At 45.1% G+C, this 14842-nt stretch overlaps 1 protein-coding gene across 2 annotated transcripts in view; it reads left to right on the top strand.

Annotated features, from left to right (window-relative positions):
* The window catches only part of ITGA8 (integrin subunit alpha 8), a 125177-nt gene that overhangs the window by 9163 nt on the left and 101172 nt on the right, over nucleotides 1-14842 (top strand). For both annotated transcript variants that reach the window (XM_082193199.1, XM_082193200.1), the window contains exon 3: nucleotides 14034-14134. In XM_082193199.1, the coding sequence (XP_082049325.1) occupies nucleotides 14034-14134 (101 nt within the window). The remainder of the gene's footprint in view (nucleotides 1-14033; nucleotides 14135-14842) is intronic.

Here is a 14842-nt window from a genome sequence, read left to right as displayed (position 1 = left end):
TTTGAATTATGGTGCTGGAGGAGACTCTTGGGAGTCCCATGGACTGCAAGAAGATCAAACCTATCCATTCTGAAGGAAATCAGCCCTGAGTGCTCACTGGAAGGACAGATCCTGATGCTGAGGCTCCAATACTTTGGCCATCTCATGATAAGAGAAGACTCCCTGGAAAAGACCCTGATGTTGGGAAAGATTGAGGGCACAAGGCAAAGGGGACGACAGAGGACAAGATGGTGGGATAGTGTTCTCGAAGCTACCAGCATGAGTTTGACCAAGCGGCGGGAGGCAGTGGAAGACAGGAGTGCCTGGCGTGCTCTGGTCCATGGGGTCACAAAGAGTCGGACAAGACTAAAAGATTAAACAACAACACTTTCCAGCAATGCAAAAGCTTCAGGCTTCTATATACACCCACCCTGATCCAGGCAAGAAAGAGACCTTGTCATAGTTTCCAGATAGGCAAAATCACTTGAAGAAGGAGCAGAGCGTCACCTGGGGAGAAGGGGTGGGGTCTGAGGAACGCCTCAAGTCCAGAGAGCCCTATTTGGTCCCCAGGCCTGTGGTTTCTCTGCTCCTAATGAAATAGGTTCAAAAGACCACATTTCAGTCTCTGCTTCCAGTTTGTCCTTAATCCCTGAGCACAAGACTCTTTAGACATGTTTTCTGAGTAAGATGGCATTTAGAAAGCATTATGGGACTTGTAACCTTTCAATGCGTGGAGACTCCACAGCACACTTGGATGAGTTTCTGGCTTCCTCCGCCAACAATACTTGCCGCACAAGTCGACAGAGCAGGAGCAGGGGATGAGGACACTTCCTACAAGCGGCCTTTGTGAAAGAGCCATAACAGCAATTCCTCTGTTTTGGTCCAATTTTGAAACTATTGCAACATTGTCACCCAAAGCTTCAGAATGCATGGCTGACTTGGAGCAATGGCACGATCTCTCTTGTGGCGGCTTTATGCTGGAAGTTTATGAATGGCTGTTGCTGAGGATCTGAGCATAATAAGACCCCTGTGGGATCAGACCAAAGGCCTATCTAGCCCAGCATCCTGTTTTCCTCAGTGGCCAACCAGATGCCAGTGGGAATCCTGCAAGCTAACATTAGGGAAATATTTATTTTGCCCTAATGGGGAATAGCTTCCCTTGCTGGTTGCTCTCCAGCAAGTGCTATTAAGAAGCATGCACCCTATGTTCTTGGATCGGGAGGCAGCAAATAGCCATCATTAGTATGGGTTAATAGCCTTGTCCTCTATGCATTTGTCTAATCCCCCTTGAATGCTGCCTAAGGTGGTGCCCACTGCCGCATTTTATGGCTGCCAATTCCACAGTTTAACCGTGTGAAGATGTACTTCATTTGTCTCTTGTGAGCTTTCCACATCAGCTTCACCAAACGACCCAGAGTTCTGCTGTTTTGACAGAAGGTGAAAAAGTCCCCCTTACTTTCTTTCCAGCATACATACTCTTACAGATCTTTACCATTACTCACCTTTTACAGCTGGGTCATCATTTTCATGGAGTTGTCCACCAAAACCCCCAAGATCTCATACCCTCCCTTTGTCTCTGCTCACCATTCCCTCATGGAAGGAGAGACTCACACTCTCCTTCACTGCCCAGCACAGGGTAACTGTTTGTGTCAATTACCCATTACCTTGCTTTATACTGCATAAAAGTTCTTCTCCCCAGGCAATTCCAGGGAACTGATTCAGCCTGAATTACTACACTGCTAAGCAGCCTCACAGCTGAGTGAAAACTTCAAGCATCTAGTAATCTTCTACATTTACTAACTCTAGAAATTATGGGGGGAATATTGTACCCAGGACTTTTGGGGGAATCTGTCCCCCTCTCAAACCCATAACAGTAGGTCCCCATTGTTTTCTCTGGGAGCAAAGAAGTTCAATTTTAAAAGCAAAAAGCTGTGCTCCAAGTGCAAGAAATGAAGGCATGGCTTAACTATGGAGCATGCAAAATCCCTCCAACCCATTCCATCCATAGTGTGATAAGCACAGGGATTATGGATGGCCGCTTTGGCATCCTAAGAGGCCACCCACTAAGGTAAGCAATATGTTGTGGAATTTGGGGGTGCTTTATATGAAAAGTGGGCCTTGTGGGCATAAAAACACATCAAATTGTGCAACAGGGCTGGCCATTGGGTATATGGACTGTGGCTGATGGGAACTGGAGTCCTATAACAGATGGAGGACATCAGATTTGGAAAGGCTGGTGCCCATTATTTCAAGGTTCTTGGAAAGACAGATGTAGTAAAGAAATAACTTCTTCCTAGGCATGCATAGTATTGCACAGCCAATATATTTTTTAATAGGAGACTCTGAAAGGCCTTGTTTTTTCTTCTTTGGCACCCCTTTGTTTCCAGTATCCACTTGCAACTAGAACTGTAGCATCAGAAGGGGCTCAAAGGGTCATCAAGGCAATGGAGGAATCACAGCTAAAGAAAGTCATCAAACCTCTCTTCAAGACCCTCCAATGAAGGAGAGTCCATGAGAGTCCATCCCAAAACCCTAGTGGTGATCATGAAGGGTATATAGGAAAATGCTATTCTAGGATTGCACACAGCTTCTTTCAACAGCTGTTGCTTCTTAGGTCTTTTACAACTTCCACTTTATTTTTAACACGCTAATTCCTACAAAAAGCCCCACCCCTTTTCGAATCTCCTTAATTGAGAATTGAGATTTTTAGTTTTAGGCTGGCTGAACTGGGAGCAAACAGCTCAGTTATAATTCCAGTTCCAAGAAGAGTAAATAGCTTTCCCCTTGGTTAATTTTATTTCTTCCATGTCTCCATCTTTAAAACATCAGCAGCAAAGCCTATGTCCTGATTGCCTTACTCTGCTATTGGGTTCAGTTCTTGAAAGTCCATAAATCCTTCCCTCTGGTTGTTTTGTGTATACAAATAGGTACCCACTGATTTCAGCAGAATGAAAAGAACAGAAAACCCAAGAGCATGTTTTGGTTTGATTAGAGAGGGAGGAAGGGAGAGGAATTGCTCACAGCCAGTAAATCTAGGGGGATGACAACCTGCAGTTGAGTTCCATTTGGGTTAAAAGGATGCCTGTGGGTCAGTTCAGGCTTTACAAATTGGCTGCTCATCGGGTGCTTCTCTCTTGGTGACTGCTGTAGTGCTTGAAGGGGAAATGAGCGTCTGAGGATACTTGCCCTGGGGGAGGGGGGTGCTTTTGAGATGCTGGGGACCCACAACCAATGTGTACACCATGTGTTTACAAAATGTGGTGTTTCCTTCATGCAATAAAGCTGTTTTGTCAAAAGGCATGAGTATTACGTATAAGGCGGAAGGCAGGGATGAGTGTGCTAGCCCTGCCCCTTTTGTCATGTCCTCAGGCCAGTTTCTCCTGCCTTCCACATTTTGATGGGCAAACGTCTGCTGTGGAGCCTGCTGTATGCACATAGACTCTGCATTATTTATTAATTAATTAATTAATTAAAATTATGCACTGCCCTTCGCCCGAAGATAGCATGACAATTCACAAGATAAAACTACAGGATAAATGCACAAATAAATAGCCAAGACAAAAACAAAACACACACACACACAAACCCACATTTAACAGGCTGTAGAATATTAATCAGCCAAAGGCCTGGTTGAAGAAGAACATTTTCACCTAAAGATTATGATGAAGGTGCCAGACAAACCTCCCTGGGGAGAGCGTTCCACAAATGAGGAGCCACTGCAGAAAAAGCCCATTCTCTTGTTGCCACCCTCCGGACCGCTTGTGGATGAGGAATACCAATAAAGGACTCAGGTGATGAATGCAAAGTCCAGGATGGTTTATATGGGGAACGCAGAATCCAGGATGGTTATATTGAGGTGTTGCAGCCCTGAGCCATTGGGACTGCAGAGGTTAAGAACCTCAGGCCCAGGGCTCAAATGCCTTTCTATCTTCCCAGATATGGTGGAAGTTGTAGCCCACAGCACCCAAAGGCTTCTATGCTGGGTACCACTGCTATCCACTGAGAAGCCTCATTCCTGACTTGATCTACATGCATATTCAGAACTTCTTTGGAGGTGTTGCTACACTTGCCCTCTCCACCTGGAGCACAACTTACATTTTGAGAGTTGTTGTTGTTTTGCTTAATGAGCCATCTTGGAGATTGTTGCAGCAAAAAGGTGGACTTAGAAGCATTTTAATTAATTAATAAAGCCAACCTGCCTTTGAAAATAAGGATCCTGTTGCAGTTCTCTGAAGTGGCCGGAAGGGGTAGCTGGAGAGCAATGCAAAAATACTTCCCTACACTGGCTTCACAATTCTAAATTTAAGAATATTTGTTCAGTACCATCTCTGAATCCCTATCTTGTTAAAAATGTGACACACTAAAAATATATATTTAAAAATCTTAATTTACTGTAAAATAGCTTCGCTTCCTTTCCTGAAGCCCAGAATTGTTGGAATGAGATTTTGCTAATCTTGAATGATTAGGTGGTTTTCCTTCCCCTTTGGGTGTGCTCAATCACACCTTGACGAAACAGGTTGTGCTTTTCAACCAAAGGCTGCCTCACTGTCAAGTTGCAGGAGGGAAGATCTTTGGCCAAGTGTGCAGCTGAGATAAAGCATGAGTCAGTTTGGCCAGGAACAGAGCTGATTGTAACCAGAGCCAGGTACTTGTTTAAGGAAAGGAGAGGATGTATTCTGATACGCCAGGGATTTAATTACACGGAGAAGCTATTCACTGTTAAGATGGTGAGACGCTGTGGGACATTAACTACAAGACAGGATTTATTTCTGGAGAAAAGAAGTGAAAAGCTCACCGTCTCACTGCTTTTTGATACAAGACGTTTAGGAACCTCTAACCATGGACGGGAAAATTGTGTGTGGTGGATGTGTGGCTCCTGTTGTCGACTGTGACTTTTAGAAAGTAAGAGACGCAGTTTAGTTAACCTGGATCTAAGGCTTGAAAAATCCACTCTCCGCTCTCAACTTAGGCCCAGAGATCCAGAATCCTCTGGATTCTGTTTTACTTCAGCTCGCATTAGCCCCAGCCAGTATGGCCAGTGGTCAGGGGTGATGGGAGGGCTACAAGTTCTAAATTTAAGAATTGGACTGGCAGTCCAAGGAAATTGCACAGGTTGAAACTATAGTGCAAACGCAGCTTAAGAATCATGATGTTGATATTGTCTTGGATGAAGCAATTTCTGACTTTATGGAGAATGCTCCTGAAGTGGAAATATCCGCCAACTGAGTTAGATTTTCAGATTTGGATGAATTAAAGTAATCCACTGGAATACTATTTTATTTTTACTTTTTATCACTTCTTCTTCCTGTGGTACTTTTTTTTATTTAAAAAAATGCACAGACTAAATTTAGTGCTCTCTAAGCTGTATTCCATTATTTGTGGTACTTTTATGGATTTGCGGAAGCCCAGACACTCTGTTTGTAATTACTTGCCCTGTTTTCCTAGATTCCACCGGCTATTTCAGACTGCCATGTATGGAAATCACTTCCATGTCGGGAACATTTGGCACAGCCACACGTTAGCGTGTCACCATTTGATGATGGTGCCATGCAACTGTTTTGTTGCACATAACATGTGCAGGGAAGACTTGGCCAACTCTTCATGGTAACAGTTCCAACTTTAGGAATAATGAGCCATGGTTCAGCCCTGCTGTAGGGAACAAATAAAGTTGATACTAGTAAGGGTGTAAAGGAAGGTGTTGACTTTTGTGAAGGGAAGTCTCTGTACCATGGTGTACCATACCGGTCTCAGTCAGTGTGATGGCCTGGGATTCGGACTCGGACTCTGAACCTGAGGAATCCCAGCCTGTACAGGATTCCCCGCCTCCAGAACCAGCTTCGCTGGGGCTGGGGCATGAGCCTGAAGGGTCCTCACCTGTGCTGGATCCTCAGGTGCAGGCACCAGCTGAGTCTGCTCTGGCTCCTGAGGTGATGGAGGACCCATTGCCTGCAGGTGCTCCACTCTCAGCCCCGTCAGGGGAAGGTGAGGTTGCCTATGAGTCTGGTAACCCTCCAGCCTCTCCTGAGCTGCAGAGGCTCAGGGCAGAGAGGCGGAGGGAACTAAGTTCCCGCAGGAGGAGTGCTCTCCTCCAGGCCAGAAGGGGTGAGTCACCAGAGGATCAGGGCCGCCCTATGCCTCGGGGCAGATAAAAGCCAGCCAGCCCCAGTCCCAAGTTGCGGGAGCAACTTTTTAGGTTGCCAGTTCCTGCCTGAACCTTGTCCTGTTTGCCGGCCTGCACTTCTGACCTCTCCTGACTCCCTGCCCTACACCCAGCTTCAGCTTTTACGGACTGCCTTCATATTGCACCTATTACCTCGGACTGGACTCGGACCTCGCCTCTCAGTTAACCCATGGGACCATCACAGTCAGGTTTGAAGGGGCCCTGGGCACAGTATCCTCTGAGGCCTCATCACCAGCACCACCTTCTTGGGTCTGCTGTGAACAGGATGGTGGGGTGGGTGGCATAGGAACATAGGCATCTGCCTTACACAAGTCCAACCAGTAGCCCATCGAGCTTGGTATTGATTGGCAGCAGCTCTCCAGGGATTCAGACAAGGGTCTGTCCCAGCCCAACCTGGAGATGCCAGGGATTGAACTTGAAACCTTCTGCACACAAAGCAGATGCTTTTCCACTGAGCTATGGCAAATGGCAGAGGGAAAGGGTGCTCTGAAGAGAAGCACCAGGCGAGAAGCACTTCTGCACATTTACTTATTATGAGGAGACCAGGGCTTGTTCCTTTTAAGCCAAGGTCATGTCTGTGTTTCAGGCTTTGGAAGTTTTTGTTTTCAATCAAAGCTGCATACTTGAGCAACTTATGCGTTCAAATATGCTAGCTTAATCAAAAAGAAAACCTTTAAAGCACAAGGCTTTGCTCGTTTGGCTCTGTTTGCCCAGTGAATCAAAAAATAGTTTGCTTTTATGGGCTTTCCATTCAGGGAGGACCGTGGCCAAATTGCCGCTGTTTAGAGAGGGGGAAAAATGTATTACGTAGGAACACAGGACCCTGTTCTTTGCCAGGGCATACTGTTAACTTGTTTTCCCCAGTGTTGTCCTCTGTGATTGGCACCAGTCTCAGGCAGCTACCTTATGTTTGGGCTGGAGATATCAAGGATTGAACCTGGAATCTCCTATTTGCTCTATCTAGGGCTGGACGTATGGTGCTGGTGGGGAACTTATGGGTGCCAAGCCAAAGGGGCCACCAGGCTGAGCATCTGGGCTTGGGTTCTATCTGACCGAGGTTATAGATTTTAATGGTTCTAAATGGGACTAACATTGGACGCAACCCTTGGTATTCACTGAGTGGGCTTGTGATATCCAGAGCTAAACGCTGGGGAAAACTGGAGGCCACCTCAATAGACCCACGACTGCTTCATCTAATATGTATGTTACATGAAGGGACCTCACTCAAAGTAAGATGTAACCCCACGGGGCTATCTTACTAATGCCATTGCAACTGAGAAAGGTGTCAAGCAAGGCTGCATACAGGCCCCACTCTTATTTAATTTTTACATTAATTCCATGGTGGGCCATCTGCACAACATAAACTTACACCCTCCAAAGCTTGCTGGAAGACACATCTCTGTACTGCTCTATGCAGACGATGCAGCAATACTTTCAAGAACACCTATTGGCCTCCAAAGAGCACTGAGAGCATTAACACAATACTGCAAGGAGAACCAGCTAGAACTCAACTATCAGAAAACTAAGATCATGGCTTCTCTCCAGGTTTTCTACTCAGCATGGGACATGAACAGGCCAAAGCTTTCAGTGTTGCAGACACTGAGCACCAATTGATCTAGCCAGGACCCCAACTTTTATTGCCAATGAATCCTCCAGGTACTCTGCCTTCCCTATCCCTTTCTAGCTAAACTAGAAGTCCCTAAGCACTGGAGGGCTTGGCTCTATGTCATGCCCTCCCCTCGGCTGTCTTTGAAGGCCGATACAGGAAGATTGCTTATCTGGAAAGGCAATACCCCTGTGACTCTGGGCAAATATAAACAACAGAGCATGTGCTTCTCCAGTGGGTTTATTATAGAGACATTCATACTAGCCACTGCTTAAGTACCCAGGGCGCACAGGTCAATTCAATACCTCACTGCTGCTTTCAGATGCCAATCTTACTATAACACACAACGTTGCCAGATTCTGCACAGCAGCGCTCACGATTCAACGGATGATCACCTGTGCTACAAACTAGATATAATGAGCACTCGTATTGGAGTGCTTTGTAGACTGGTATCTGTGGTCTTACATGTACTAGCCTTTTGTGCTCTTTCACTCTTGTCTGATGTTCCTACCCCTTCTTTTAGACTTTCTTAGCTTCTTTTGGATTCTTATGGATGGCAAGTTCTTAAAGAAATGGGAGTGCCTGATCACCTCATCTGTCTCCTGAGAAATCTCTATGTGGGACAAGAAGCTACAGTTAGAACTGGATATGGAACAACTGATTGGTTCAAAATTGGGAAAGGAGTACGGCAAGGCTGTATATTGTCTCCCTGGTTATTTAACTTGTATGCAGAATTCATCATGTGAAAGGCTGGACTGGATGAATCCCAAGCCAGAATTAAGATCACCGGAAGAAATATCAACAACCTCAGATATGCAGATGACACAACCTTGATGGCAGAAAGTGAGGAATTAAAGAACCTTTTAATGAGGGTGAAAGAGGAGAGCGCAAAATATGCTCTGAAGCTCAACATAAAAAAAACTAAGATAATGGCCACTGGTCCCATCACCTCCTGGCAAATAGAAGGGGAAGAAATGGAGGCAGTGAGAGATTTTACGTTTTTGGGCTCCATGATCACTGCAGATGGTGACAGCAGTCACGAAATTAAAAGACACCTGCTCCTTGGGAGAAAGGCGATGGCAAACCTAGACAGCATCTTAAAAAGCAGAGACATCACCTTGCCAACAAAGGTCCGTATAGTTAAAGCCATGGTTTTCCCAGTAGTGATGTATAGAAGTGAGAGCTGGACCATAAAGAAGGCTGATCGCTGAAGAATTGATGCTTTTGAATTATGGTGTTGGAGGAGACTCTTGAGAGTCCCATGGACTGCAAGAAGATCAAACGTATCCATTCTGAAGGAAATCAGCTCTGAGTGCTCACTGGAAGGATAGATTGTGAAGCTGAGGCTCCAATACTTTGGCCGCCTCATGAGAAGAGAAGACTCCCTGGAAAAGACCCTGATGTTGGGAAAGATGGAGGGCACAAGGAGAAGGGGACGACAGAGGACGAGATGGTTGGACAGTGTTCTCGAAGCTACCAGCATGAGTTTGATCAAACTGCGGGAGGCAGTGGAAGACAGAAGTGCCTGGCGTGCTCTGGTCCATGGGGTCACGAAGGGTCGGACATGACTAAACAACCAAACAACAACAAAAATTCTGTTTTAACTCCTTTTAGGTGTTTTTGTTTTTTAGATTTTAAATGATTTTAAAGTATTGTACCCCTCCCTCCTTTTGCTGGTCTACGGCCATAATAAAGGTGGTTTTTGTTGTTGTTGAGTGTGCTCATGTTAAGTTGAGGTTGTTCTGGTTCCTTTTCATGGGTGTGTCTGGACTCTGGGGAAGCCTGGGAGCAGAAGGCTGAGTTGTATGCTGCTAGGTTTTGCAATCCCAAACAAGCCACACAACTTGACAGTGCTGCAGTGCTGGCCACAGGGGGCGCCATTTATTCCAGAGCAAGCCCTGGCTCTAACACTGAGCTGCGGTTCCTCCCATAACCAGGCAAACTACAAAGTATTATTTACTACTGCTGTTTGTTGACTATGTTCAGACCCCAACTTTCCTCTAAGCTGCTCAAGTTGGCATACCTGGTTTTCTTCGTCCCCACTACAAGCCGGTGACATCCTGTCCTTCTTAAAATATATATATAATTTTTATTAGTTTTTTTAACATATCATTTTCAACAGTAATTAAACATATTTTTACATCTTATTCAAATTTTTGACTTCCATCAATTCTGTCTGAAAATTTCCCAATCTAATCTCCCAGTATGCATTTCTTATCTTCCATATCACATTTCAAACTCATAACCAATATCTCTATCTTTTTCTACTTTGTAACACTTTGTATATTTCTCCTTACAAAACATCTTGTAGTCCTACTAGCATAATTTGTTGATTACAGTTGCTCTTCAAATAATTCATATACTTCTCCCAATCTTCTGTAAATCTCTGGTCCCGCAGGTTTCGAATCCTTCCTGTCATTTTGCCCAATTCTGTCCAACTGTCCAACTTTTCAGATAAAAAAATCAGGGCGCATGTCTTAGGGGATGCATTCATGGGCAAGTCATGTGACCTGTGTCACGATCTTGGTCCCTCCCCCCAGTTTTTTTCAGGGTGAGGGTGCAACGCAAGAGTGTGGCACTAAGAGAGGCACCCACTGCCCTCATCTTTGCTCTGTGTTCCACCACCAACAAGGGTGCCATCAGTGGGACTCAGAATGAGGCCTTTTTTGCGGGGTGGGGGGTGGGAATCACCTTGATTGTGGAACTCTGCCTACCAAAGTAGGTTGGCCTGGCTCCCCCTCATTTGCCCTGTAGACGTTTTAAACTTTCTGCCCAGCTTTTCGTGTATTTTAATCTTGCACCCATATTCCACTCTTATTTGTTTTTAATGTGGCTCTGAATAGTCTCCTTTTAATAGTGTTGAGATTTCATTGTGAGCTGCCTTGGGGCAACCTTTTTAGGGCCAAGAGGTGGCACATAATTTTCTTAATATATTGGGGAAGGGGGTTGGGGCTGCCTGCCAGCCCCATATCTGAGTGCTGTTGATACAAGGCTGGAGGGGCAAGTTTAAGGGGAAATGTATGTCTACCCCCCCCCCCGAAAAAAACCCAACCCCAAATAGAAAGAGTCTCCTGTGTATATTTCCCCCGCCCTCCAAATCTCCCTTCAGCATTATTATATATTGGGATGGAGGGGTGCTGGAAAATGGGATGGCAAAAAAAAGGTTTTATTTCCCCCTTTCCTCCATTCTGAAACCTCCCCATATAATGCAGAGAGGGAAGGCTTTAACCTATTGGCACCCCACTCACGAGACTGTTGTGCTTCTTCTCACTCATGCAGTCAGATCACCGATGCTTGCAGCAGACCTTGGAGGGAAAGCATAGTTTGTTGCTCTGCCTCAGGTGGCAAAATGTCATGTTCTGGCCCTTTACTCCACCCATTCTGAGGCGAAGTTCTGACAGATATAGCTATATAAGAAGCTGCCTTAGTCAGACCATGGCTCCATCTAGCTAAGCATGGTCTGTTCTGACTGACAGCAGCTCTCCAGGGTCTCAGACAGAACCTGTTCCCGTCCCTAACGGGAGACGCGAGAAACTGAACGTGGGAACTTCTGCCTGCAAGGCAGGTACTGGCTGTGGTTTCAGTGTCATGTGAAAGTTCAAGACCCATAGATCAGTAGGTGACTGGTGACAGCCACCCCTCACCCCCAAGGTTAGGGACAGTGAGGGACATAGTGAGGGACAGTGAGCTGGTCATCCCATCCACTGTCTTAAGCTACTCTTTCTCCCATGGCCATCCAGGTAGGTTGAATGTTTCCACTTTGGACATTTGGGCTGTCAACAATGTTGGTGTTTCGCTCCAGTGCCAAATTCATGGAAGCTGTAAGTCAGGGTTGGAGAACCTTTTTCAGCTCATTACCTTCTGGGAAACCTTCCAAGGGCCACATGACATTGGTAGGCAGGGCCAGAGGTGAAAGCGAGCAGAGTAATTAATGCATAATTTACAATAGTCTAGTTTATGCACACACACATCACCCCCTTGCTTTATTCTCCATCCTTACAAGCAAGAAGCATGATCTTAATTGAAGGGGATATTCCATACCCAACATCCAGGTGATCCAAATTATGGTGCTCAATTATTATTTTTTAGTCCCTAGCTCTCATGGGGCCAGCTGATTCTCTCCAGAGGGCCAGACCCCCCAAAAATGGACATTCTGGGATCCAATCAGAAGCCACAATGGCTTCTGTGATTCCGGGGTTTCTCGCTTGAATCGGGACAGTTCAGTGGTGCGACATTCTAGCCAGACAAAAAACACTTAAGGAACAGGTGAAATAAGGCTGGTGGGATGTGTGACCTGGGGAGAGAGGGCTTGGTTGGGGAGGGGGCATGGCCGGGGGAGAGTGCCAAGGTTAGAGAGGTCTGAGGATCTGCTGTAAACAAAATGTTTGTGGCAAGTTTCTCAACCAGTGGTCCACCCACTGTAGACACAAGCACATTAGCACTGACACAACCGTGATGCAATCCAACAGCCAGGACATATCACAGAAGGTGGAAACGTAGGAAAGGGGAACCCTCAAGCCCTATGGCACTATAGCTAGGTGACCAGGACATTGTCTCCGCACCAGGTCCAAGTACTGACTGCTGTACCGACCTGTGTGTGTGTGTGTGTTTCAGTTCTGTAAATGCATGTAATATCATTTGACGTTGAAAAAATACTTTAAATTCCTCCTTTGACAGCATGTGTGTTTTTATTCTTACTTAGCTCGAATAACAAAAGTTTAGGCTCTGTCGAGTGGCTCCTTGATATGAACCAGAAACCAGCGCAGGGGCTGCCCAGATCCAAGGGGCTAGGAGGAGGCTCCGTGTTTCCTTCTGGGTATCGATAGAGAAGTTCATTAGGAGTGACTGCCGAGGGAGGAACATAGTTTAGGAACATGTGGGAAATCAGTTTACTTCAGATGACTAAGGGTGAAAGAAAGGGAGGTCTGCTTTTCATTAAAAACCTGAAATGGATTATAATTGGACTGGGTTTTTACCCAGATGGCTTCTCTTAGGCTGACAACTGCGACGTGTATATAAAGCAGTGTTAAAGAGCTGTCTCTTGTGGCAGCGGGGGACACATGTAATACTGATCAGGACTAAGTTCCTCTCCTTTCCTTAGTGCTGGTTGTGGAATAACAGTTGGAGAGAAATGGCATTGGCCTGGCTGAAATGGACCACACTTTTGTAACTCGTCCCAAAGGGCGGGGGAGGGAAATCAAAGGGACTTCTTTGAAAAATTATCTTTTTCCTCTTTTTTAGTGACTTGATTCATTTACAATCTGAGAAGACAAATTATAGAATCTCCTAGCTGGCTGGATTGCTGGGCAAGGTTGCTTTTACATTAATTTCCTAGTTGTTGTTATTTTTGCAGCTAAACTAAATATGGTCAGATCATTTTGCTTATCTCGTCTTCTTTTTTAAAAAAACCAAAACACATCCAACTGCATGTTTGAATGAAAAATGGAAAACTTTGATAACTGCTTATATCCTGTCCTGATCCTAAGCTTGTTATTTGGAAGCAAGCTGTGTTGTTTCTTGTTTTGAATATGTGCACAAATAGAAGTGAGTTCTAATAGCAGATGCTCACCCTGGTGTGGAGCTTCATTATGTGCCTGAAGAGCACACCTGGAGCATCCCTCTTCTTGCTGTGGGAGACTGTTCTGCTCTGCACAAGAGCTCCCTGTGCATCTCAGAGTTCATGCAAACATGAGGAAGTAGGATAATTGTGTGAGTCAACAGGATATTACACCCGAAAGACTTAAGTCCAAGACTTGATCAACTGTAACCTTTCTAGGTGAATTTAGCTTTCATCCTGTAGAATAGGGATGATGAACCTGTGACCAACTAATTGTTGCTGGACTCCAACTCCCATCAGCCCCATGCAGCCTGGTTGGTGATCAGGGATGATGGGAGTTGTAGTCTAACAATATACTGTACAGAGCTGCATGGGGTGCCCATCCCTGCTGTAGAATGACAGAAAAACTAATGCTGTTTTTATGCCAACACCTTCCTGCTAATCATACTTAGAAGTAAGTATATTTTCATGGATTTCAGTGGAAGAATGTATATTTATAGCTATTGGGTTGGATCCAGACAAAATGATTTGCACTTATTTCTAACTGAAATCAATGGGACATGTTTAGTTGAGACCTAAGCTCAATGAACTTGGTCTGGATCCAACCCATTGTAAATACCAACTCCAAAGGAAAATGATCCTGAATATAATAATTTACTTTTCTGTTCTTTCCTGGCAAGCATTCTACTTTCTCTCTCTCTCTTTTCCAGACAACAGAAAAATCAAGGTCAATGGTACAAGGGAGCCCATCGAGTTTAAATCCAAGCAGTGGTTTGGAGCAACAGTCAGAGCTCATAAAGGAAAAGTTGTGGTATGTTTTGACACTTTTTTGGCATTCGTTTTGCTGGAACATTTCTTCTGATTCAATTATATATGTTCAAAAAACACAAATGAAGCTGATTTTGATATTTCAAAGCCTATGCAGCGTATGCAGTTTCTCAGGTTGGGTTTGGAATAATCTGAATGCCACAAGATGCAGCCCTTTGGGATATAATTAATTCAAGCATTCACTGAATGTCTTCACTAGTATAACCATGTATAACTAGTATATCCATGATGGGCACACAGGAATCAGTAAGATGCATCAAATGCATAATGAAACAGCAACTTTTATACTTCCTACAACATACTATAGAACAGCCTTCTCCACTCAGATGTTTTAAACTACAACTCCCAGCAGCTGCAGCCAGCATGGCAATCGTCAGGGATGATGGGAGTTGTAATTTTGACATCTAGAAGGCACCATGCTGGGGAAGGCTGGCCTTGAACATGGATGTGAAAGAGATCAGCAGAAACTGGGGTTCTTAGAAATGCAATCACATTTTTAACAGCCTGCAGCATCTTGGCACATTGATTTTGAAGCTGGCCGTAGCAGGAGGGGAAGACTCCCTGGATTCTTCAACTGGCTACCTCATCTCTGTCTCCTGACCACCTTCCTCTCCTGCCTCTGAGTCTGGACTGCTCTCTGCCACAGCCTCTTTCTGCTCACTAAACCCTGTTACCTCTTCTGCTTCCAACA

The sequence above is a fragment of the Podarcis vaucheri genome, assembly GCF_965113315.1.
Source record: "Podarcis vaucheri genome assembly, chromosome: 12".
Taxonomy (NCBI): Eukaryota; Metazoa; Chordata; class Lepidosauria; order Squamata; family Lacertidae; genus Podarcis; species Podarcis vaucheri.
Note: the sequence above shows the minus strand (reverse complement) of the source record. Positions and strands in the feature narration are given on the sequence as shown.